The sequence below is a fragment of the Engystomops pustulosus genome, chromosome 1, assembly GCF_040894005.1.
Source record: "Engystomops pustulosus chromosome 1, aEngPut4.maternal, whole genome shotgun sequence".
Lineage (NCBI taxonomy): Eukaryota > Metazoa > Chordata > Amphibia > Anura > Leptodactylidae > Engystomops > Engystomops pustulosus.
In genome coordinates this window covers 78054878-78082156 of record NC_092411.1, presented here as the reverse complement: position 1 = coordinate 78082156, position 27279 = coordinate 78054878, and the positions used below count along the sequence as shown (strand labels likewise).

The 27279-nt window shown below is 40.0% G+C and overlaps 2 protein-coding genes across 3 annotated transcripts in view; both read left to right on the top strand.

Annotated features, from left to right (window-relative positions):
- Positions 1-2749, top strand: part of ZDHHC8 (zDHHC palmitoyltransferase 8) — a 47700-nt gene extending 44951 nt beyond the window's left edge. Inside the window, exon 11 of the mRNA XM_072144462.1 lies at positions 596-2749. Coding sequence (XP_072000563.1) covers positions 596-776 — 181 coding nt within the window. The 3' untranslated portion in view covers positions 777-2749. The remainder of the gene's footprint in view (positions 1-595) is intronic.
- Positions 2750-11854: 9105 nt separating this feature from the next.
- On the top strand, positions 11855-19247 carry PGAM5 (PGAM family member 5, mitochondrial serine/threonine protein phosphatase). 2 transcript variants are annotated; one of them, XM_072144460.1, is made up of 6 exons: positions 11855-12265; positions 13124-13302; positions 13392-13517; positions 16477-16565; positions 17162-17295; positions 17704-19247. In XM_072144460.1, exons 1-6 carry the CDS (start codon positions 12132-12134, stop codon positions 17852-17854), a joined length of 813 nt encoding a protein of 270 aa, XP_072000561.1. In that variant the 5' UTR covers positions 11855-12131; the 3' UTR covers positions 17855-19247. The 2 variants fall into 2 exon arrangements, with proteins under 2 accessions (XP_072000561.1, XP_072000562.1); XM_072144461.1 differs by having other exon boundaries at positions 11862-12265; positions 17165-17295; positions 17704-19240.
- Positions 19248-27279: the final 8032 nt, after the last annotated feature.

The following is a 27279-nucleotide window of genomic DNA, read 5'->3' as shown; positions in this document are numbered from 1 at the left end:
CTTATTAAGTAATATTTGCTAATCAAACTAAAAAGTGATTAAAGATAATCTATAATCCAAAATCAAGCATGGATAAACCATGGACACTTCCTAATAGATCCAGACAATGTGAGTGTGGTAACCCTTTTATATTTGTTAATTAAATCAACTTTTAATATTTTCCTAATGAGTCCGAGGAACTACACCTCTGTGATCTGGCTTTGCAGACTGTTGCACTGTTTATCCCACCCTGCTCCATCAGCACTTGTGCAGTGAGCACTTCCTGCTGTATTCTCGGTGCTGAGGAAGCAGGGGGAGGAGGTGACATTGTAATCTATAAAACCAGATCATAGAGTGGGTCGTCCCTCAGACTCATTAGCATAATTTAAAGGTTGATTATGGGAGGCCATGGATAACAAATCTATGAAGATTACCACAGTCTCCGTGCCAGGATCTATGAGTAAGTGACTATATAGTTTATTATACTTGATTTTGATGGTAGATTTCCTTTAATTCTATAAAGTATACAATGAATCCAGGTCATGTATGCAAGTTTAGCAGAATATTGATTAGTTGACTGGCAGAATGTTAATAATTATACTGTGCTTTTTTAAAGGGAGGATCTGAAGACGCCTCATGGTAAGATAAATGGACAGCCAAAGGGATTATCAAGGCCTGAGTGTCGACTAGGATCCACATCTAGTTCACAGAGCACTACAACAGTGAGTCCTTCTCGGCATTCTAGCGTAAAGAAGGTTTCTGGAGTTGGAGGCACGACATATGAAATATCAGTGTAGAGGTCCCTGCATTTTAGTGTTTTGGACACTTGGGACCTTGCAGGTAATGAACCAATAAAGTACAAGGCATATTTTTGGGCTGTAAAGAAGAGAATCCATTCAATGGAAGCTTTAAGTTTCAACTGAAGAAGAACCTCTAACAAGGACTATGTTTCTTGCTGAACAGGAGGACATTGGTAACAAGATAACAAAAAATAAGCCATTGTACGTGTGTCTGTCCATGGAAAGAAAAAAAAATTGTTTTTAAAACTTGTGATGTGAGAGCAGTGCGACAGCATTTTATATTTTATTTAGACATTTTTTAATTTGTTTCAGGATCGGAAAGTGTTATGACCACCATAAAATATTTTTTTTTTTTTTTTGTTTTTTAAATTAACCCAGGATCAATGGATAAAATCAGAAAATGAAAAAAATAAGCCCCTGGAGCGCCAATTTTTTCTTCATATGATAACTGGTGATAAAGGGTTGTTTTTGTGGTACATGTTTTGGGATCTCAAAATTCATATGTACATTGCTTTATGCTAAGGGTTAGTGCAAGGTTAGTGTCCAATCCTTTTACTACAAGTTATATTCCATTTGTTCCAATGTTTGTCATTTACCAACAAATAGTAGTTGCCTTTTTTTTTATATATTAAGCTGATGTATATTGGCTCATTTGAAATGAATTAGTGGCACTATGTGCATTATGCATTTTGGTTCACCATTTTTAGCAAATTTATATATTCATAAAAAAGTCATACAAATTCTGCAGTAGAAAATGGTTTGATGATATTCCCTTCTAGTTTACATGTTTTGTTAACTAACATAAAGAAAAAGTTTCCTAAAATTATGCTCAGCCAATTCAATAAGATCACTTTAATGAAATGTAATGGAGTCATTTATATAATGTGATTAGGGAGCTGGTTCTCTGACATGGCCCCATTCAGTAAATGGAGTCAGACACAGAGAGGAGGCTCCATGATTGCAGAAGTAAAGCTTCCTAGTTTACAAGAGGGAGTATGAAACTTTAACTTCAGGACACCTTTCATAAACCAAATACATTTGTAAGATTAATAATGTCCATTTTTTTTTAAAGAAATCAAGATACAACTTGCTATCCAGTCATTTACAAATTCAAGTAATGTGAAGCCGAATTTTTCCAGAAACGCACTGCCACAACTTTTTCTAGCGGTCTAGTTATAGTCCAGATCAGTTGTTCGGTTGCGGCTCTGCCTTGAGCTAAAAACCTTCAATTCATCTGGAAAACAGTACTTTAACCCTATTTCCTACTGCAGTGCTAATCCTATTTCTTGATGGCGAACCTCTGAAGCAGTGGTAAACCATCATACACTGGAAGGCTCCTTGCGCATGATCATACAGCCGCGTGAAGGATTATAGCCGCTGGTGGAGTGGGCATCACTTTCTAAAAACCTGCAAACATTCACAGCTGAATTTTTGCAGATTTTTACACAAAATTATCCAGGTCAGATCTGGTGTAGTTTTGTCTATCAACGCTAGCATATTTTTATCCTTGGGTAAAATTTGTAAAATTTTACATTGATTTTATATCAAGTTAGGCAACATGTAATTGTGTTTGTCCTTTTGTCGCTCTTTTGCCATGGTGCATCAGTGTTATTATACATGTAGATGTTATCTTGCCTTAACCTTCACCTCTGGAAAAGAGGTTAAGCAATGTGGTGCTGTGTGGCTGATAATGTTTGTAGAGTATTGCTCTATTTTAGTCTGTGTTATGAATTGGAACCAAAAAAAATACTCAAATATATCATATAAACAGGGCAATGCCCAAATAAATGACTATAGAGTGATAATGGATTGTTATTGCTACATAACAGATGGGACCATCCAGCCACAAGAAATTAGTTGTTAAAAAATATATTAAAATATTTCAAACAATTAAAAAAGTCGTAATAAATGTTGTATAAACCATGGTGCAGAAGCGGGAGGTGTTCAGTAAATCTCTATGGGAAAAGGCCAAGATTATATGTTCCCTGTACAGGTTAATTGATTGTTTTGGTTTTTTTTTAATTTTTTTTTTTTTCCTTTTTTGTTACTAGCATTTTGTTGCAAGAACAGTGTATGTTTTACAGGTCCTTTTTAACAAACATTTTTTTTTTCTATATTTATTTTTTAAATGAAGGAAATATCTTGTCTTACTTGTGTGTCTTAATTGTGATATAACGGCTGAGATGTGCGAATTTTCAGAATACACAAGGACACAGACATATGCTTGTTAATAAGTTTTTATCCAAGTATAATCCTCTTGGACACATGCAGACCCTTACCTTTTTTGTATATTTGCAGTAAACTTAGGCATTTCATGTAGCATATGGTAGAATATGGGATTGGTGTCTATTTCTGAAAGTGGATGTGGATGGTGACATGTGCAGGTAGTTTCACATAAGTTGTGTCCAGCCATGCCGGAGCCAGACACAACTGCTGATGTAATGACTTTACTATCGCTGTGGGATAGGATAGCTGCATCAAAAATGCTGCATGTACAGCACAACAGCTGATGCATAGAAAATGTAGGATATTTTCTGGCATCAGTTTTCTCTCCCATGCTGGGGCTTTTCTGGGATTTGTGATTTCATCAAGACACAGCCCCATTCTTGGCCATAGCTCATGTCTGCTACTGCAGATCAGCTCTATTGAAGTAGAGAGGACATAGCTGCAATACCACACACGTCCTGTGGACAGGGGTGGTGCTGTTTGTGGTAGAATGTTGGCATGTTTTGTTTTTTTTTTTAATGCTGGACATGTGAACACACCCTTAGAATCCAGCTTTTAGTTTTGAAAAACCTCCAACACAAGGGACCTACTTTCTCTCTCTGGGTACCCAAGCCATCACCCCAGCACATAGTCCACCAGACAAGGCCTCCTTCTGCAGTCTGAGGAAGCTGTGCAATTTTAAAGTGTCACATCCTTGCAAGCCTGGGACGAGTGGAGGAGTAAGAAGGGGTGAACATGGATTGTCATTGGAGCTCCTGTCCCAGTCCCCCCTAATCTTTCTGTTCAGGAGAATCTAAATGGAGCTACAACGATAATCTGAATTTTCTCCTTTCTCTACTATATTGGTGTCCTCAAGACTGAAACCTGTGACAAAGCAGTGAACAATAAGTTACTGCTTGTATTAGCGTGTTGGCACTAAATAAGTGGGTTTTGTTTGTAATTTGGGAACTCGGTCTCGAAAAGGTTTCGCATAACTGCCCTATATCACATTAGTGCAATTTTTAACTATCGAATCCCTGAAAAACTGATCAGACACTATTTGCTATTATTTCATAAATAATCCCCAATTTGGTTAGGAAGAAGTGAAGTTGGGTTTCTCCTTTTTGTTGAAACCAGTTGGTTTGACGAGCAATTTGTAGTATTATTATTTCTTCGTCTTATTTAATGGTTCAGGTTGTGATTTGAACCTTGATGGGTTTTGGCGCTCGCTGTCTCTCGGCACATGTTGGCATGTATTTATAGAGCCCTGTGCATGAACTCCTAGTGAGGTCTGTAGATATGTAATTTAGCATTACTACCTCTTTCTGCTGCTAGCTCCTCTGCACAGCCAGTCGCTTTCTAGGCTTCCCATATTGCTTAGAAACCTTGCATACCTCTGGGTGATTTTCTAAAATGCTCTAGCTGTGTACACATCTTGGCCTGCTTTCTTGTTTCCCCCTTGTAGTACTTTATTTACATCATGTTATTTTGATGATTTCTATTTATCTATGGTTTATATTTTTGGGGTGGTATTACATGTATAGAACTGCATCCCAATAAATAACAGGTAGGGGATAATCTCGGAGATGCCCATATGTTACACATATTAGACTTTGAACTAAATGGTTTACCCAGAAGACCCTTTTATGTTTTTACCATAGTCAGATTTTTATTTTGTGTCCAGTGACTAGAACCTCCACCGATCAGTAGAACAAGCTGATACAGATTCACTATTGAGAGTTACTCCTTCTCCAGTTCCAGTGTAAAGATTCACATCTGTTTTGGCTTCTTTACCTTGTATAAATGAAACGGTTTCCTGGACCAATCCTTGTAATCACAGAAAACAATTATTTTCTGGAAATGTGCAATATACCCCATCATTGTTACTAGGAATGTATCAGAGAATACAGTGATTGTATTTACATCACACAGTAGCAATGGAAATAATCAAACACTATCCAGTATTTGGATGTTTATGTATATTATGATGGTTGGTGCATCTGTGCTGCTTTCTGTGTGAACTGATCTGTTATATCCGGGTTTCTCAAACCCTATTTTATCAGAAACCCTCCCCTGTATGTCTGAAAACCTATGATCATGTATCCCGTCATGTCTAGAATGGATTCCCAAGTGCCCTCTATATGTATGGAAATTGGGTAGCTATGAAGGTCTGTAATATGTCATAAGCCCCTCTTTATGTACATCACAACATTTTGAGTCTTGGCTTCTGGAGGCTACTTCACCTTCCAGAGTAAAGTGATGGGGTTTGAGAATATGGTTTGTGCCAAAAATAGGATATAACCATTACATTATCTCACCAGTTACATTTTTAGGTTTTTTTTTAGTATCTTTATAGGGAAAACATAAAAAAAGATTTTCTCACATTGGTGGACATAGTACCATGGGTATAGGCTCGGCCACTAGGAGGCAAAGATTGAGTGTTTGCTCGGCCTTGGTGGGATAAACCCTTGCCGCAGGCCTAGTGTCTGAAGGAGGCAGGCATGGCCTGCACGCAGGTCTGCCACTTTATATCTCTACGAGGCCATCTTTTGGCCCATCACATCTCTGGGAAGCTTGATGTGGTCCGGGTCATGCAAACTTATCTACCTGTCACCAAAGTTTTCCATCGGGCTCTCAGTTCCTGATCCCTAAAGGTCCAGGTAAGGGCTTGGCTGCTTCCAAGACCACCATTACAATGTGGGTGCATTCCGCTATCAGGAAAGCATACACAGCCCTGGGTCATACTCAACCCTGCGGGCATTTAACCCAGGCAGATGGAGCCTTCTGGGCTGTTCGCCATTGGGGTTCAGCTAACCAGGGGTGCAAGGCTGCCAGGTGGTCCTCTGTCCATACTTAAAATAACATAAGTTTTATTCATTCCCTGGCCTCTGCCAGCCTGGTTGGTAAGTTTCTTCAAGTAGCTGTGTACTAGGTTGTGCTCATGATTTCATGTTCCCCTCCCTTAAGGGACTCCTCTGGGACATACCATGGTGCTGTGTCCCCCAATGTTGGATCAAGAAATTGGGATTTTTGTAACTGTAAAATCTATTTGCTACATTGGGGGACACAGATCCCACCCTCTGCTTTATCACCGTTCACAAGCATTTGCTATGTTTCTCCTGGGTTCAGGACACATTGGTCCTGTTTTGCGTGTGTAGTTTTATATTTTTTTTGCTCACACTGCTGTTGCCAACACAATGTTTTTTACCTAACGTCAGCCTCCTAGCTGCCAGGCCTATACTTATGAGACCGGGCACCCCCAAACCACCACCCCCCAAATGTAGCAAAACCAGCAGGGTAGGATTTGTGTCATCTGAAGGTCACATCTATTGTGTGGTGCATTAAATGGTTTCCCAGGGTATATATTGTGGAATTGTAGCTCTTTAAGATGACAATGGTCGGTCGTGGATTGTGGACGGTTTGCTGGTGGGATTTAATGGATCAACCACAGTGCTAGGAACAGAACTCTGCATCACAGTGATGTGATATAAGGAGTCTTAAACTACAGTTCTGTGCTGCGGTTTACCTATATAATCCCTGGCATTGTGATCAGTCCATGGGGTCAATTTTTGCCTTTACTGCCACAAAAAATCAGGAATTAGCTTATTCATGTGTGTCAGAATTATGTTTTTAACAGTACTCCAAAACTGGCAGATTCAAGTATGAATGTAGTGGAAAGTTTGTCAATCGTTTGTTTTTAAAAACATGTTGAAGTTTGGGTTCCTCAAATAATTTTGCTGTTAGATTACACAAGTTTTAAATTGGTGTCATAAAGGAAATCCTACTTTGTCTAGATATTGCTGTTACTCCCTTATGCTGCACCCTTTAATTCCCCATCAGAATGTCCAACTAATGTGTTCTGGGTCCAGCTGCTTAGTCCAACAACCTGGACCTTACTGGACCTGTTTGTGCTTATATAAAAGAAGCAGTAAACCAGAAGTGACTTCTTTAGACAGTGGGGAGGAAGAATACTAGGGGAAAAAAATAACAGAAAAAGTTTTTTAAATCCAAATTAATAATTTGTGAGAGCAAACTTCAAAAAATGTATTATTGAATCATCTCAAACAGTTCTAAAAATTATCAACATTTTTGGTGGCCTTTTATTATGTGACATTATTTGTAATGTCCTTTCGTACATATTCTTAAACCTGATACTTTACTGTATGGTATGAAAAGTACTTGTCATCCCAGGGGCCAGTGATCCTATGTATATCCTGTTGCTTTGATTGGTTTAGCATCGCTGTTTCTGGTCTACAAAGAACTTATAGTTTATTGGATGTGGGCAAGTTTTTTTTTTTTTTTTTTTTTTTTGCTAAATACTAAAAAACCGTTATATTCACTGTTAAGTTACCCTTTGTCTGTGAAGATGGAGGCTTTGTAGACAGTATTTTATATGAATACATCAGTCGATACTAGTGACATTGCTTAGGCAACCTGCACCTCATTTCATTCCTACATATTTGGGCAGACATTGCATTTTTGTTGCAGTAATGTGTGTGTTTCATACTAGTATTTAATGACTAACTTACTTGTACTTTGCATATGATACAAGGAAACCTTGCAACCATATGGAACAACCAAGCCCGACTGTAATCAGGATTCAGAAAAGCGCTGTTGTCCCTTTTGGGAAGCAGGGACTCCTATCATGTATAAAATTGATACTAGTCCCTTCCTTGAAACAAGAACTACATAGGGTCCATGTCTCCCAAACCAACTAATCTGAAACCATCCTTTGGCCTCATTCACATGCCCGTTGGTGGACGTATATACGGCCAACGTATATACGTTGGGGCTCACGGCGCCCTACAGGAGCGGTATGGTACAGCACACGTGTGGCATCATTCCGTAGCTGGGTGAGAGAGAGGACATGTCCTATCTTTCCCCGGAATACTGTGCCCTGCCCCATGTTTCTCTATGGAGAGGGGTGGGGTGAGCAACACTCATCCCCTCCTCCTCTCCCAGATGCCGACTTGTACTGCGGGCACATGTTCGTGTGAATTTAGCCTTAGAGGGATTTTAAGCGTTTCTTCAATCCAAATTTGTTCAGCAAGTCTGATACAAAACTGATGGTAAAGATGTTTTATTTATTTTATTTTTTTATTTCATGCGTGAGAATGGATAGAACATTAAAATATTGACCAGAGAACCTTCCCATGTGTAATGTGTATGTGTTTGGTCTGTTAAAAGCTACTACAAATCCCAATTTCAGAGAAACTTGTGAACGCAGTCTTGTCTCATATTATGAGTTGAGTATTGAGAGGTGTTAATTATAGTATAACCAGCGAACATATTTGCCACCATGAACATTTTTTCCATAACATCCAAAATCTTTCTAGCTAGGAATGTGGAACTGCTCATAAAGAAGAATCCCATGAAGTAAATTCTGTACTGATTCAATGGGGTTTTTTTTTTTGTTCTCTTCCAGGGAAGAAATGTTAGTGTGTGTTTTTTAATTTTTTTTTTTTTTTATTCTTTTCATTGGGCTTTAAGCAGTGACGTATAGATATTACACTTATTTCATTGGAAAACACTGGTAACAATTGTATTACATTTAAGCATTTCTTACAAATGTTGCCAGTTGGATTATCCCAACGTGCCCAGAGGACTGCAGTCATAAGGAATAACGGTTACCCTGTTTTTAGGGGTCATGAGGAGGAAAAGCAGACATGGTTGCGAAATGTGAGCACTTGCAGCAGTATCATAAATTGGTGTGCCCTACGACAAGGGTTTCCTATGAATTGTGTGTATGTGTAAATAAGAATTGCATGAGCTAATTTAACTGTTAAAAGCAAGATATTTATTTTTTTTCTTGTATTAAAAAAGCAAAAAGCGTATTTTTTTTCAGTATCTGTAATTACATTGACAATGTACTTTAATTTCTGCTGTTTCTCTGTAATTCTTTTTTAAATTTATAAAGTTCTCTGTATTTTTCAGTTACTCCCACCAATAAATTGATTTTTTTTTTTTTGCCTTTTTTCTGTTACGTCCTAATTTGTACTTTAATTCTAGATTGTTGTGCAATTTTTTCCAGACTTGCCGTAAATTAAGAACAATTAAGAAAAGAATAATAAAAATACATTTTATTGTTTTCTCTCTAAAGAAATCGCTTTAGGTTTATGCTTATAAATGGACTGCTTCCACACCCCTCTTGTTTGCATCCATAAGGCCCCTTCACCAGGACATGTTTAGTCCAGGGGTGTAGATGCAAAGCTAAAAGGATCCCAAATGCAGGCGGCACTTGAATAGTCTTTTTTGTTTTTATTGTAAATAAGGGAAAAGAAGGCTTTGTGCATTTCAATTTCGTACCGAAGTCTATTAAGTACAAGAGAAAATTTGTCAGGTGACATTTTGTTTTTGTCACTTGATTTTTTTTATTACAAAGTTGAAATGCATTGTACTTTTGGTTTTATTATTTAAAAAAAAATAATAATAAATTCAAGTGCCTGTAGGGGGAACCGTTTATGCTTAGCATCTACATCGTGATGACCATTACAGGATTCCGCTGCTGAACACAGATCTCCACCTTCCCCATTTATCTCTGGCTGCTCCGTGCTCCAAGGGCCCATTTAACTCAGGCGTTGCAGAGCACCATTGGCATAGCTACCGGGAGATAGGAGGAGCGGATGCTTCAAGCTCGTTAGGCTTCTGGGGGGGCCGAGGCCGGTGACGAAGGGTAGGCTACTGCTTACCAACTTGGTGCACAATGACCCTTAGTAATGATCAGTGATGTGTGTGTCTGCACACATCGCTGATCACTGGACGCAGGCAACGATACTACTGCTGCCTTCGTCCATTGTCCGGCACAAACGCCATTGCTTAGGTGATGGCACCTTGGTCATAGAGAGGACTCATCTCTATGACCCAGGCGCCTACGTAATCACATCAGCACCTGGAGTAGAAGTCCCCGGGAGTGCAGCTGCAGGCAGGTGAGTATTTGATCTTTTTTTTTTCTTTTCCGGTGCTTCTAGGGCATGTGTTGGGGCTACCTATATACTAATGGGCATGTGCTGAGAGCCTGGGGCTACATATAATTTAATGGGGGGGGGGGCATGTGCTGGAGTTACAGATATACTGGGGTGCTCTGCTATCTAAATTCATTTGGATTTGCTGGCGTTAAATATGAATTAGAGGGGGGAGTAAACAAATAGTATATATTATATATTGTGGGGTCAGGTGTATTGTGTGCATATGCAGAGGGCACTTGGGGGCCCGCTGTCTTGGGGTTGTGCTGGACTCCGACCTCTCCTTTGAGCCACACATTCAATCTCTTACTCGCTCTTGCCGGATGTATCTCGGAAACATCTCTAGAATCCGACCGGTTCTCACATTTGAAACCTGTGAAATGCTAACTGTTGCTCTGATTCACTCCCGTCTAGACAACTGTAACTCTCTACCAACCGGTCTTCCACTCTCCAAACTCTCTCCTCTCCGATCGATTCTTAATGCAGCTGCCAGGCTCGTCTTTCAGACTAAACGCTACACGGATGCCTCCAGTTCATGCCAGTCAATGCACTGGCTGCCAGTCTCCTTTCAAATACAGTTTAAAATCCACAAATCTCTGCATTAATGCTGCACCCCCTACCTCTCCTCTCTTATCTCAGTCTATCACCCAATCCATTTATTATATATTGTTGGCTTGACCATTATATATCCTCTTGTGTCACCCCACTCTTCCTTATAAACTGTAAGCTCTTGCGAGCAGGGACCTCACTCCTCTTGTTCCATATTAATGTTTGTGCTCTGTCATGTTTTATTATATTTGTATTTGTCCCCTATGATTTGTAAAGTGCTACGGAATATAATGGCGCTATATAAATAGAGATTATTATTATTTATTGTTCTTGGTTGTGACCAGATCTTTTCTTTGCAAGTTATTCTTTTCCTGCCATTGTTCATGAGCTAGTCCGTTCCATATATTGAATCCCTATTACTATCTTGTGACTACCACATGTAAGGCTTGCACATTATTCTTAAACATATATATTATTATGTGGCTTTATCTTTATGTCTGTGGTCTTTTTCTCTCGGTGCTAGGATCTGATACTACATAATAGAGCAGGGGTCCCCAAGCTACGGCCCGCGGCCATCGGCAGTCAGGCAGGGGCCTCCGTCCATCCGGACAGGAAGCTCCTGCCCGCCACTGTATAGTGCTCGATGCGGCCGTTCGGGCACTATTATTGCAGGTGGAGCGATGTGGCCGGAAAATAATCCCAGCGCACATCACTCCTTGAACCTGGATGCGCGGCCGCACTCCTTTTTCTGTCCGACAGCCGCAGGAAGAAAGAACACGCGGGAGCCAGAGATGAGTATAGGATTTTTAATTTTTTTTAAACAGCAGTAAAATTATTGTGCCGGCCGGGGCACAATAAATATGAAACAATGCATTATGGGAGCAACATATAAAACAACTAATGGTGGGGGGTATATAAAATAACTAATGGTGCGGGGGACGGATGGACATATAAAATCACTGATGCGGGGGGGTATATAAAATAACTAATGGTGGCAGGGGACATATAAAATAATTAATGGTGGGAAATAATTAATGGAGGGGCGTCCCAATATATTTAATAATTAATTGACCCAATTAATTAATTAATTAAGTCAATATATAAAATAGTTCACAAGGGGGTGCAGTATATTAAATAATTAATTGAGGGGTGGCCCAGTGTATTACGGATGGGGTCACATGTACCACTATTTATCCAGCCCTCCAATGGTCTGAGAGGGACAGTGAACGGCCCCCTATGCAAAAAGTTTGGGGACCCCTGTAATAGAGTGACTGGAGTGTCAGTGACAGTGCAGGAGCTGTGGCGCCATCTGGTGGTCAGATCTCTCCATTGCACCGGTTTATCGTCTCTATAGATGGCTCGTGTGATGCGCACCGTCCCCGGCACACAATTATCCGCCTTATACCGGTGACTATTCTCCCTCACGACCACTAATCCCATGTAAATTCTATTGTAGAATCCCATTCCCTGCAGGCCGGAAGCGTAACAAGGACAGCCAGGATATACCAGACTGCATTTCCCACAATGCCCGTGGGCTCTGTGAAGCTGGAGTGGGCGGAGTTATGAGAGTGGGCGGAGATATAAAGCAGACTTGTGCGCCGTGTGTTATGTGCGCTCATTCATTTGAGTCTCCGTCATGTATCTGCGTAGAGTCCTGCTGGGTGGATCTGCCGCCGCTGTCTTAGCCGCTGTAGCTATTGGGAAAAACGGAGACGATTGTACGGTGACGGCGCCTACTGCGTGCCGGAGATGGGACCGAAACTGGGATCGGTGAGGCTGCCTGTGCGCATGCGTGGACGGCATTGATGTGGCTGTAGTACGGGATGAGTGTGTGATGTGTGTGTCTATATCACCCTGGACTTATTCACTGTATGACAGCAAGTTATGCAGAATCCTTATATGCGGGGTCATAGCAGTGACAAGATCTCTGCTTGCAGTCACTGAATGAGAGCTTCCATTGTTCCTATGCAGATGGCGATGATGTGATGATCACATGCAAAGGGGAAGAAAGATAGGGAATGGTTCAGTACATAGCTGCCAAATTAAAACCCATGTAAATGAATTAATACATTATATTCCTGGTACAAAACAATTTCCAAAACAACCCCCTCTCAAAAGAGAAAAAAGGAGGGGGGGGGGGGGGGCTTTCCCCTTTTTTTTTTTTTTTTTTTTTTTTTTTTTTTTTTTTTTTTTCTCTTTTGAGACCACCAATTTCTTTCCATTTCTTCCTCTCCCCTGATACACAAAGCACGTGATCCCTGGTGTTGGTGGGGGATAATTCTGTTCAGCACAGGCAGCAGCAGGGCACAATGTCCTGCAGTTGTCTTCTGATGCCGCGCTGTAGAAGATGACCCCACATCAGCCACTGTAGATAGAGCGGGAGTGAAGGGGTTATTTGGGATGCAGCATATCTCTTGAGAAACAAGGGATCAGTCTTGTTGAAACTGAAATTTGGGATGGATAAAAAAAAGTGGTTTAGAAAAAATGTTACCCTTTGTTACTGTGTGTTGTAAAATGACAAAATGTTCCATAAAAGATTGGATTTATTAAAAAAAAAAAAAGTTACCAATTTCCACTTCCTGCCCAAAGCGTCTAATCATATTCCTAATACTTGTTTTATTTTTGTAGCCGAGAGCCTATGTCTTTGATAAATCTGAGTAAAATCAGCAACGCGACAGGAGAAGAGGAGCTAAATTCACAACTGGATAAATACAAAGTGAAAGCCACTCGTCACATTTTCCTTATAAGGCATTCACAGTACAATCTGAATGGCAAGAGCGATGAGGAAAGGGTTCTTACTTCTCTTGGTTAGTATTTTTCCAAATAGTTCTGTAACTCACAAACCTCATTTCTCATCTAAAGTGACCTCTTAAATTTTTTTATTTTTTTGCTGCAGGTCGTGAACAGGCAGATCTGACTGGGAAGCGACTGGCAAGTCTTGGACTGAAATACACTCAGATTGTTCATTCATCCATGACAAGAGCCAGAGAGACCACCGATATCATCAGCAGGTACCTACCAGGTAGGAGTAATCCTATTTTATATCGCCTTCATTTCTAGATGCAGAGGTTTTGTGTGCCCAGGATAAACCCCTTCATTGGGTTCTGAATGTTCTGAAGGTCAAATTTGCAGTTCTTCTTTAAATGACAATAGAACATAACAATCTTTACTTAAAGTTATTGTATTATAAGGCTTATGTCTTAACTTTTTACTTATAGGATTATCAGATAACTAAAAAATGTGAAAAAATATTTCTTAGTACCACTGACTATAGGCATCAAGCCACCACTTCTTTCAGCAGCAGAATATCTTTTTTATTTATACAAAATTTTTTTTGATACAAAACTTTACTATGCAATCCGCATAAGTGGCATCAATCTTGTTATACTCCTCTTTAGTCCATAGATAAATGTAGATCCATGGAGAATATTCGTAAGAAAGATAGTGTGCGTTTTTGTACATTATGTATGAAGTTTAACCCCTTATCACCGACGCTAGTTTTTAGCTCAATGACCAGACTCGATTTTTCAAATCTGACAAGTCTCACGATAATTGGTTATAACTTCGGAACACTTTAACATATCCGGGTTATTTTGAGAATGTTTTCTCGTGATACCTTGTACTTCATGTTAGTTATAAAATTTAAGTAATAAGTTTTGCATTTCGTAGTGAAAATTTGGCAAAAGTTTGTAAAAATCCTTCATTTTCCAAGTTTGAAATGTTCTGGTTTCCAGACAAGATGTAAAACTACCCAAAAAGTTTGATAATTAACATTTACAGAATATCTGCTTTATGTTGGGATGATATTTTATGCTTCCGGTCATTTTTCTAGGATGTTATGAGGCGCAGAACTTTAGGTGCGATTTTTCTTATTTTCATGAAAATTGCCAAAACTCACATTTTGAGGGACAACTCAGCTTTCAAGTGACTTTGAGAGGCCTAAATAATAGTAACACCCCATAAATTACCTCACTATAGAAACTTCACCCCTCAACGTATGTAAAACAACTTCTATTAACCCTTTAAGTGTTTCACATGGGTTAAAAAATATGGACCTGCGATTTAGAAACTATGGAATTTTTTTGGAAAATACATTCATTTAGGCCAAAACTGACATTTTCAGAATAAATTAAATGATGAAACGCACTGCAACGCTTGATGCCCAATTCCTCCCGAGTGTACTGATACCCCATATGTGGTGGTAAACTGCTGTACGGGCGCACGGCCGAGTATAGAATGAATGGAGGTGCCATTCACAGCAGATTTGTATTGTCACATTGTACGACCTATAAACTTTTATTTTTTTTGGTAATACAAACATATGAGGGCTTATTTTTTATGGGATGAGATACAATGTATAGATAATTTATTTTGGGAGTCTAAAGCTTATTCTTGAGATTTTATTAACTATTTCAAGGGGGACACAAACAAAATTTTTATAAAAATTTTTTATTTTGGATTGTTAGCATTTTTTTTCCCCCGCTCACCGTAATGTAAAAATTATATTTTATCTTTATTCTCTGGTTCACTACGATTGCGGTGATACCTCATTTATATAGTTGTTCTTATTTTTGCTTAATTTTCCTGAGCAAAACCAATATTGGAGAAAATCGCATTGTTTTTACTATTGACAACTTTTCAGGGCCATAACTTCTGTATTTTTCTGTTGTCGAATCTGGTTGAGGGCTTATTTTTTGCGAAAACAGTTGTTCTTTTCAGTCGTATCATATTAGGGAACGTAACTTTTTTTGATCACTTTTTAGAACATTTTTTGTGATGGTGTTTGATGAAAAATTATATATTATGGGAAGTTTTCAGAGTTTTTTTTTTTTTTTTACGTAGTTCACCGAGCGGGTTCAATATTGATTTAGATTTATTGTACAGATTAATACGGACGCGGTGATACCAAATATGTATGTTTTGTTTTATTTACTGTATATGCATTTTATGTGTTACTGGGGAGATTATGGGACTTTTATTTTTATTTAATTATATTATAAAAAGTTTTAATTTTTTTTTTTTTTTAAACTTTTTTACATTTTCTACTTCTTGGCTTGAATAAGCGATCATCCGATCGCTTATTCAAGCCTTTACACCGCAATACACTTGTATTGCAGTGTATAGTGTAAGTAGCTGAGCATGCTGCGCATGCTCAGTTACTTACAGCCGGTCCTGCCAGGAAGGCAGGACCCGGCGAGAAGAGGAGCTGACAGCCTCGGGTCACTTGTCGGGACCCGGGGCAGCGGCAGGAGGGATCGGATCCCCCGGTAAGCATACCGGGGGGGGGGGTCCGATCCACGGGGGACACACTTGCACGCCACGGTCATGCTTGACCGCGGCGTGTAAGGGGTTAAACACCCGGGATCAGAGTTTTTCCGATCCCGGGTGTTAGTGCTGGGTCTGGGCTGTGATATCACAGCCCGACACCGGCACTATACTGACCCGATGTCCCGAAATCTTCTTCTGACGCGGCGCAGTAGAAAGGCGTCGCGTCAGAAGAAGTACCCTTAATGACCGCCGTAGAATCCCGATAGGGCGGTCATTAAGGGGTTAAATAAGGGCTATCTGGCTCTGTATGTGTATTGTGATTCCAGAGTACCAAATTTGCTCAAACTGTACTTATTTTCATGCTGTGGTGGTTGGTTGCACACCCAGCATTCAGCTTTTAGATTTCAATAAAAGGTGTTGCAATAAAAATAAAACCGATTTAACCGAGTTTATAGAATTATTATTATTATTATTATTATTATATTTTTGTGATGTAGACACAAGGAAAAAAAAAATATGTATATATGTGTGTGTGGAAGCAGATATGATTTTCACTGCTGACAATAGGCTTGGTCATGTGAACATAGCCTTAGTCTAACCCACCCTATGTTTGTCAAATGTGTAGCCTGTTACCTATCAGCTTTTTATCTTCTTGACCTTTTACCTTTTTAGGTTATGGTTTCATTTAATTTATTATGAAAAACCTCTTTCAGGTGTAAAGAAATCTAGCTCTGACTTGCTTCGTGAAGGAGCCCCCATTCGACCAGACCCCCCTGTCAGTCACTGGAAACCAGATGTTGAGGTGAGGGTGCCTCAGTTGTATAGGACTTTATAAGTAATGGTGAGATCTGGGTCTCCAGGTGTTTAGTCATTTAGACCTCCTGTTTCTGTATTGTGATACAGGCGGTCCCCTACTTAAGGACACCCGACTTACAGACAACCCATAGTTACAGACGGACCCCTCTGCCCACTGTGATTTCTGGTGAAGCTCTCTGGATGCTTTACTATAGTCCCAGACTGCAATGATCAGCTGTAAGGTGTCTGTAATGAAGCTTTATTGATAATTCTTGGTCCAATTACACCAAAAATTTTGAAACTCCAATTGTCACTGGGACAAAAGAAAAAAAATTGTCTAGAACTTCCATTATAAAATATACAGTTTCGACTTGCATACAAATTCAACTTAAGAACAAACCTCCAGACCCTATCTTGTATGTAACCCGGGGACTGCCTGTACTTGTAATTCGCCAAGAACAATATAGAGGACCCACCTTGTGCATGAAGAGCTGTCTGATGTATTGGTAACTAGAAATACCTCTGTATAACTGCTCAGTTGGGTAATACTGAGGTTGTTTTGGATGTTTGTCTACTATTGACTGACCATATAATTGTCTCTAGCAGTATTACGAAGATGGACCCCGTATTGAGGCTGCATTCAGGAATTACATTCACAGAGCAGATCCAAAACAAGAAGAGGACAGCTACGAGATCATTATTTGCCATGCAAATGTCATTCGCTACATTGTTTGCAGGTAACACGTTAATTTCAACAATACTCTGCGCCCACAATTGTATTAACCACCTTTCTACAGTTTCAAATATAAGAAATGTTTAACGTAATGTGAACTTTGAGCCCCCCCCCCCCCCCTCCCCAAATAAAACCTTGTTGGTAATATAATCTGCTTCTCTTCTGGACCACCCCTTCCACACCAGATGCCGGCGGTGAGTGACAGACTTGAAGCTGCCCCCTCATGAATTCACCAGACCACGTAGCTCGGTGTTTCACAGATTTAACAGTGCGATAACTAGGGAGAGGGCTACGGAGATTCTTCCTTCAGTATGTGCAGCTAGATAGTTTAGAGGACCTGTTGGCTCAATAAAACAACTACCCCTTTTACTACTATGTGCATTTACCTGTGTGATTTCCTTCTCCTGTGCAGGGCCTTACAGCTACCTCCTGATGCTTGGCTTCGCATGTCGATTAACAATGCCAGTATTACCTATTTGGTGGTCCGTCCCAACGGTAATGTCTCCTTGCGGATGCTTGGCGACTCTGGTTTTATGCCTCCAGAAAAACTCAGCCGAACGTAAGGATGTGGGCCTGCGATCTTTACCAGCTTCCCACTGCCTGTCATGAAGATTCTGTGATGAGATCTAATCCTGCATTATTTATCACCAGCATGTCCATCTGGAGGCGAACCTTGCATTGATTGGGTCTTCTAATTGCAGGACTTTTTGGCATAAAACAGGCACACTAGGCCAATATTGCAAACCTTGGACTTTGTATTTTAATCTTTAATATTCAGTTATGATAAACCAGTAAGCAATTTTATGGATTGATGACCTTTGGTCCCTTTTTCAAATGCAGGATGTGCATGTCTTATTGTAGTTAACCAATGCCACAAATTTTTTTGCATTGTATGTAGCAGAATCAAGCATGTTCATGTGTGTATTTCGTAAAGACAAGAATTTAAAAAAAATTTTTTTTTTTTTATAAGAACCTCCTTAAAGATGCACACAATACTAAACGATGGAGGCCCTCAGTGTTGAGATTTATTTTCCTCCGCCTGATCTTGGGGTTGTGGCTTTGCCATGTTAGGTGTTTTTGATTTTGGATACAATAAGAAAATTAATTCTGCTGCTTGAATTGCATATAAACAGAACGCCTTGCATAGTTAATTTTTTTTTTAGTAGAGATTTGGACACTATACTAGCTACATGTACTCAGAAAACACTGGTTAGATTTCCTCATCTGTACAGGACTTGGGATCAATGTTCATCATCATATTTTCATGCTATCTTGATGGTATTGGCTTTTTAACCCCCATTTTTTAAAATTATGTTTTAAAATAAAACTTTTTTACAAAAAAAGTTCTTTTCTCAAGCTTTTTATACAAGCTTTTCAATTGAAGTCTGCTAAAGTTCATAGTTCCATCATAGATGAGGGAGTAAAGTAACACATTTGACAATTGACTTTACTTAGGAGTTTTTGAAAAATCAATATGGATGAGGAGGTGGATGCACCTAAGCCCCATCCTCTAGGATCAAATAAGCTTTTAAGGGTGCAGCCCTTTTTTGTTTCACATTTTTCCAGCATTCATAAGTCAATAACTTATTTATATGGCCCTATAGATGGAAGAAATGGTTGGCTTGTTTTCTCCAGTACATATTCTGTAGTGGCCATCGCTGTGCGCACCCTCTGTGATTAACTAGTGTCAATCTGGCTAACTAGTTAAAACAAAAGCCAACAATGGTGGGTATACTCTCACAATAAATGTCAGTATCTCAACTTGTCGATGATCACAGGTTCCCAATAATTTTGATCTGAGAATATCCTGGTTGAAGACTCACAATGGCGAGGTACAGTTGAGATTCCATGTGTTGTGTTGGTCACTAGGATTGAAATGTGAACCGCATGGTTTGTAGGCCAACTGTAATTGAACCATGAAATTTATTGGGCGATTCCTGGATCAAACTTTGTATTTTATTGTTGAGCTACTTGTTGAACAGCATGTGGGTCATTAAGTTCACGTGTAATGGCTAGGCTACATGTACACAACTGTATTTTGGGCCCATTGTTTTCAATGGAAAATATGGTCACCTACTTGACTACCCTTACTATACACAAGTCAAACTCACATTGGTGTTTTTCACTGAATCCATTGTAAATTGCAATGAGCACATTTTGTGCAAATTAGTATTTTGTGGGCTGGTCACCATTTACCAGACCCCTATAGGGTCTTCTGTATTGTACTTGCCTCAGTAAAGTTTGTCAGAAGTCTGACTGATCACCTCCCCCATATCAGTGGCCCAAGATATCATGGAGGGGTTATGCATATAGTAATGATTACACAGTGCCTTCATTCTCCAGTAAAAAATAGGACATGAGTTGTTACAGGAGTCCTGTGCTAGTGGGTCACATTCCATGGCTCCTGCAGACTTCAGACAAATCATCAAGTATAATCCACACACCCCTGTATATTTCATGCATTCACGTTTTTAAATTTTCCCATTTGACCTTAAGATACACGAACAGTGTTTTTTTTTTTTTCTTTCCCCAAAATACTTACTTACATGAAGTACAATGGGGAAATTAACCTATTACAAGACCCAGATTTTGGGCACTTTTCTGTCCAGTGAAAAATGGGAATGGCTTGCTTAAAATAGTATGTGTGGAAAAAATTCTCCTGCACGCCTTAAAACAACTAAAAGAAAATCTAAAGTAGGAACTGACAGTTTCAAGGCACATTCACATGGCCGTCTGCGGGGGACGTACATGCGGTCGCATCTACGTCCCCATAGACTGCAATAGCGGCGCAGATACGGTGTCACCGATCCGGGCCGCACACCGGGCATACCGCCGTGTGAATGTACCCTTATACTGCACCAGAATTCATTATCAGTGATAAATCTGGAACAGCAAAAAGGCTTGCGTTCCAGCTAGAGCCTGAAGGGGTATTCCCATCTGGGCATTCACATTTAGGGCTCAGTCACACTGCCGTCTGTGGGGCCATACATGCGGCCGCATGTACGTCCCCATAGACGGCAATAGCAGCACGGCAGGGATCCGGGCCGCACACCGCAAAAAGATAGAGCAAGCTCTATCTTTCGGCAGATGTGCGGCGCTATTCTCTATGGAGGGAGAAGGGGTCACCACCTCCTCACCTCCAGTGCACGGCGGGCATACCGCGTGTGAATGTACCCTTAGGGGTACATTCACACGGCCGTATGCATTTTCTGTCCTGTATTTACAGCTGTATTCTGGTCGCAAATACAGGCTGTATGACATCTGTATGTAATCCGTATTTTCACAGTATTCTGTAAAAAATACTGTGGGTTTGCAAATGATGTCACTTACTTGGCCAAGCCCAAATTTGATCACCTGACAAGCCCAGACTCCATTTATCTTTACTGAGAGTGAGGTTAGATTCTATTGTGGAATATATAACTGGATATATAGATGTACATGCTTGTATCATCTATACATGCATATTTGCAGGTATACAGCATAGGAGTAGTAGTACTGTGTCCCCCTCCCACTTGGCAACGGGCATGTCCCCCATGGCAATGAACATGCCTGCCTCCCCCTTGGCAACAAGCCTTTTTTCTGTGTGTTTATTTTTTGTTACACTTCATAGTGGTGGTATTTATTATTCCATGCCGTGTACTGGGAAGCAGGAAAAAAAAAATTTCAGAATGCAGTGAAAATGATTTTACAGCGGGCTTGGATTTTACAGCTTTCACTGAGCGCCCCAAATCACATGTCTATTTTATTCTTTGGTTCGGTACGATCACGAGTATACCAAATTTGTACAGGTTTTAGGTTTTCATACATTTAAAAAAAAACCCTTCTGTACAAAAATAACTTTTTCATACTTCAGTGCACAGAAGGAAGTGGCAGGAGACACTCTACAAGTCTTCATGCTGTATCCTCATGTGCTGTGCTGGAGTGATAGATAGCTCTGATGTCATTGGTTGTCAGCAGCATGCGCTGATTTTTGAGAGCTGGAGACCCTGGGTGCTATGGGCCAAAAAAAAAAGATACTAAATGAGGACCGAGAGGCAAAATACTTTGAAAATGATTCCCAGGGACACCTGGAGCAGAATTAAGTATTTTAGTTTTTTTTTGTTCAGAATGACGGTTACACTTTAAGCTACAGATAGCATTATGAAATGAATCTGAAGCAGAAGCAATGTACAGTATGTTGTGAGCAGGAAGACCACATATGCCATTTATAAGGTTGTTCATGTAGTGCACCATGAAGAGAAGTAGTAAGAAACATATGCAGTATAGGTGACAAATTGTGCACATATGCTTTATTAACCAGCACATTTTCTTTTTAAAAGAACATTAAATATTTAGCAATATAGACAAATATAATAGCCAAAAACACATACTGTATCAGGCAGTCTGTTGGCACCAAGGTATAAATGCGCAAAATGGAAAAATAAAAATTGAAAACTCACAGAAATGGGGAACATCACACTCAATGGGAATGGGTTTCCTGCTAAAATCCTATGGCTGAATAAGAACAGTTGACAACCCTCTCCATTTCCTAGTTAAATTAGCATTTCTGGCAGGCTGTGCCAATATGTTCATGTGGAAGACTGGTAAATAGGATTCCCCTGAAGCTTTTAGTTTTTGCCTAAAGTAACACAAATATGCACATACCACGGAATGAAATTAAAGGGTACTTTCTATAAAACTGCATATTTCTTAAAAAAACTAAATGATAAAACATTCCTTAGCCCTATGCAACATTTGATATGTAATTGATGTAGTTGATATGTAAAATCTTAGGGGCAATAAAACCTCAAGGACAGTTTTTGATGCTGAATGTTTGCTATATACATCAGATAACTGGCTAAAAATCTTTTATGATGCAGCAAATCACTGCCTTCCTGGGCAACCTCTTCCCTGGACCATAAACAGTCCCTGCCACCCATTAGACTGCAGATGTTCCCGTTATAGATAATTGCAAAAGGATCCCAGGGTAGTGTTCAGTACGGTGTAAATGAGCCCAAGTGAAGGCAAACTTAAAAGAACATTACCACCAAGCACACTGACATATTGGTGTGTGCCCCTTGTTTTTAAGGCTGCAAACGCAGACAAAATGACACGTGTGGCACCAATCACCAAACAAAGCCGCGCCTACCGAGGCGGGCCATGGCCCGATCGCATCGCCGTTTCTATGGAAACAGCCGTCAGTGCTTTGCATTAAATTAACGTAAAACACCGGGCGGCTTGTTCCCAATCGCAGGAGTTTCCATAGAAACGCCGATGCGATCGGGCCGGGCGGCGTGGCTTTGTCTGCGTTTTCAAACGCAGACAAAGCGGTGCGTGTGGCACCGGCCTAAGGCTTAAAAATTACTTGAACATTATGCAAAATTAGTCTGAGGGGCTCCATTAACACATATGGAGCCCCTCAGGCTCATTTGCATAATTTTAAAAGCTTGTTTTTGTAAAAACCAGGGTTAAAAGAAGAGCAGACCCTGCCAGAGGGGGGCACACACCAATGTGTAAGTGTGCTTGGTTCAGAAATTATTGATCCTGGTGGTAGATGTCCTTTCAAGGAAATCTACCGTCAAAATCAAGCATGATAAACCTGGGACACTTACCACAGTTGCAGTGCTTGAATCGATGAGTAATCTTCATATTGGTAATTAATAGGCTCCCTTCCTTTTAAAAATATGCTAATGTTCTACCCTCTAATATGGCTTTACAGACTGTTACACTGTCTCACACTCACCTCCTGCTCATTGTACAAGTGCTCAGGAAGGCAGGGAAGGGCTAGACAGTGTAAAGACAGATCACAAAGGGGCTAGGGTAGACCCTCGTGTCATCAGCATAATTTTTTCAGATGATTTTAGAAGGAAGGATGCCATGGATAACAAACATTAAAGGGGTTGGCCTCTTTATTACACAAATAATATCAATTATTTACTGAAAAAGATATATTGAAAGAGCATATTGTATACTTTCCACTTGTACAATTCCTCATGATTTTCTACATCTCTGCTTGCTGTACCTCTATAGAAAGTTTCTCTACCGCCAGTGGATAGAATCTGTCCTTGGTGATGTTATACACATGCAGGTACAGGAGCCGTTTTTATCATATACGGAATCCTGTGAGATAGGTGATAGGCGGACAGGCGATGAAAGATTCTGGAGGACCTTGTGTTAAATGAGGAGCTTTATTGTTGCGACGTGTTTCAGCCCCGTACCGGGGCTTTAATCAGGCATGACAATTAGAACAAGACATTCAGAATATATACACACATAAACCACATCACCGGATGACATCACGTTCAGGTGACCGGGAGGTCAGAGTTCAAATTCCCGATTCAAAACAAAAAGGGTTTATTAAAGGGTTAGAATTCGTTCTACAACATAACGTGTTTGAGTTTCAAGGAAAACTACACCACCAAGTTCGTGCAACTGCCATGTGGACTCGAACCGCCCCATAAACAGATTGGCATAGCTGGGGGCGGCTCGAGTCCCCATGGCAGTTCCACGAACTTGGTGGTGTAGTTTTCCTTGAAACTCAAACACGTTATGTTGTAGAACGAATAGAACGAGTTGTAGTCCTCTTTTATATACGGTTCTAAGTTCTGGATGAAGAACATAGTCTATTACAAACTGTTTATAGATGACCTGTTCATCATATGGCGCGGCAGTAAGACTGAAGCAGAGGATTTTGTGAAGGCAATCAACATGAACTCTTGGGGATTAAAATTCACTATGGATTTGAACAATAAAAAAACCAATCTTTTTGGATCTTGAACTCAGGGCCACAGGAAACAAAATTATTACTTCCACCCATTTTAAAAAAGTGGACAGCAATAGTTTCCTTGAATTTAACAGCGCTCATTACCCCAAATGGCTCAAAAACGTGCCATACAGCTAATTCCATAGAGTTAGAAAGGACTGTACCTCGACTGAAGATTACAAGAATCAAGCTATCATCCTTAAGGAGAGATTCCGGGAGAAAAAAAATACCCTGGTCATTTAATAGAACGCGCATACAAAAAGTATTCTGAAACCTCTCAACATGAATGCCTGACACCTAAGAATCAAAAAACTTGTGCGGCTGCAGTCCCTGAAAGGAAACTTTTAAATTTTGTGACCACCTTGGACAAGAGAGGCAACAACATCGGAGCCATTCTATCAAAACATTGGAAAATCCTCCTTAAAGATCCCTTGCTCTATAACCTACTACCCAAACAACCCACAATAACGTTCAGGAAATCCACCACAATCAAGAACGTGATAGCCCCCCAGCAAATTAAAAGCCATCAAAACCAGAAATCCCAATAATATCACTCCAGGAGTATATAAGTGTCACCACAAATTATGCCTTTGTTGTGCTATTATAAAACACAAGGGAAACCTTTAAAATAAAAAACAACCTCTCATGCTCTTCTGATTTTGTAATATACCTGGTACAATGTGTATGCGGCAAACAATATGTTGGCCGTACACTACAAACACTCAAAATGAGATTTATTGGTCACTGGTTTAAAACCAAAAATCGGTTTTCTCAAGCAAAGTTTGTCCAAGCACCTCACTTTGATGACATCAAACGCCCCACTTTGTTCCAAAATTACCCCCATTGAACAAATATCAAAAGAAATATCGGACAGAGTGGGTTCCCTCAATCGGAGGGAATCATATTGGATTTACAAGCTGGACACTTTATCCCCTAACGGCTTAAATAAAGCAATCGAATCAGTCTGACCTCTCCAATTTATATCATCCCTTCATATATCTCTGTTCCATCAAGACCTTCCGTGTTACCTTAAATCCTTTCTGCTGGCACGTCTAGAAGTCAATCCTTCTCTCCATCATTCTTGTGCATATCCATCCTTCGAGTGATCCTTTCTCAAACATCCTCCATAGTTACCCTTTGAGTTTTCCTCAATCCTGTCCCTGCCCGCTATCCTTAGTCCCCACCACCAGCTGAGACTTGTGCTCCGTTGGGAGGATGGGACAATCACTGTGACACATCTTCATCTCATCAGGTTTCCCCTAAGCAAATTTCTTTTTAGCAAACATTTTAATCACTTCTCTTACTCCATGCCTTCATTGTGTAATGTATAAATTTTAAGCATTATTACTTTTCATCTAACATCGGGAAACGTAGGAAACACTACCCCCCGCTCCTTTTATAGGTCATTCACCTCCATTACTTATTCATTTCAATATTTTTTATCAGATGTATCTTTACTTCACAATATGTATTACATTGTGTATCTCATATTGTTTTTTGTTTTGAACCGGGAATTTGAACTCTGACCTCCTGGTCACCTGAACATGATGTCATCCCGACATCCGGTTTAGCGGTTTATGTGTGTATATATTCTGAATATCTTGTCATGCCTGATGAAAGCCCCTGTACGGGGCTGAAACGCGTCGCAACAATAAAGCTCCTCATTTAAGACAAGGTCCTCCAGAATCTTTCATCGATCGAGCGCCTGTCCGCCTATCACCTATCTCACGGGATTTCGTATATTGCTTCTACTCGTCGTGGTTCCCTGGGTCCACCCGAAACGAGTTCACTGGCTGGACGGGCTGCGATCATCAAACATCACTTAAGGTCCACTTCTCATCTGAGGCCAGGCGAGAGTCAATATTGAGTATTTATATGTACCTCATCTTACTATAAGATATCACACTAGGGTAGTGCCCCTCTATTGTGCTTGTTCCCCCGGTGATCTAACACGCAAATACCTTGCGGTTAACACCACACCCCAGGTCTACAATCTCCATTTTTATCACAGAGTAATAGGAGCTGTGTGATGATAATGGTTTGTGCACCTGCCTGTACATCACCATGGACATATTACAGCCACTTGAAATAAGTGCTTCTTTAGAAAGATTCTAAGCAAGCAGAGATCTAGAAAACAGTGAGGAATTCATAAAGAAAGTATACTAGAAAATAGTATAATTTTACTTACACAAACAATGTCAATTATTTGCTGAAAGTGGAAAACCTCTAACTTATAGATCCAGGCACTGTAATGATGGCAATGTCCATTTCTACTGACATGCTGCTAGACAACATATTGGTAAAGCAAACCTATTAGATTTTAGTGGTAAAACACTGTCCAGCTCATGTTTCTTACCCCCAATGTGATAGTCAACTGACTTTATACAGCTAATTTACATATTTCTTCAGAAGCAGAGAGTTTAGGGCTGGAGTCAAGCTTTTCCAGCCCCAGAACCCCCCCTTTGTCCTATATCCCCAGATGCAGGCCTCAATTACAATGAAGGGGCATTATAAAGCTGGGAGAGCCCAAATTCAGAACTAAACTCACCACCCCTATGACTTCATACAACCAATTTACATATCACTTTAGTGTTGATTTGATGGATGATGCCAGCTCGTTGGGCCACAAGGCCACATTCACACGTGGGGTTTGATTGTTTTGAAATTCAATTCAAAGACACTCACATGTTGATTGAACATTGCATTTGTTCATATACACATATAAAACACAAAAATGCAACATTAACTCCAAGTGCAATTGCAACCTTTGAACGTTGTATGCTATCAAAATACCATATGTGAACACAGCCTGAAAGATGTTGGCAGAAAAGTGTTACTCTGCTGTAGTGGGTTATTAGGATAATTTCTGCCAACAAGTTCTCTTTAAAATAGAATTGCAATTGTGGCCATTCCATAAATAGGCAATGCATTTGGCTTAAGAATTGTGGATGGGGGGTTGGAGAGAGAACGCTTCTATTAGCCCTTTTAGAAGCCATCACTGCTGCATAGGGAATAGGCTTTTCAATTATTATTTAAAGCCTGATGCGCCTGTTCCATAGTAAAGTATATGGGATCACCTATAGAAACATGTGGTAGGGAAAAATGATGATCATCCTTCAGTATGTGCAACACTTTGCAGGAATTTCCAAATCATAAAGTATTAACCAAAAAAAAAAAAAAAAAAAAAAAAGAAGCTGGATTTCTGGAAGCAGAATGGAGCAGTAATGGACTATGTATCTGGTGCTT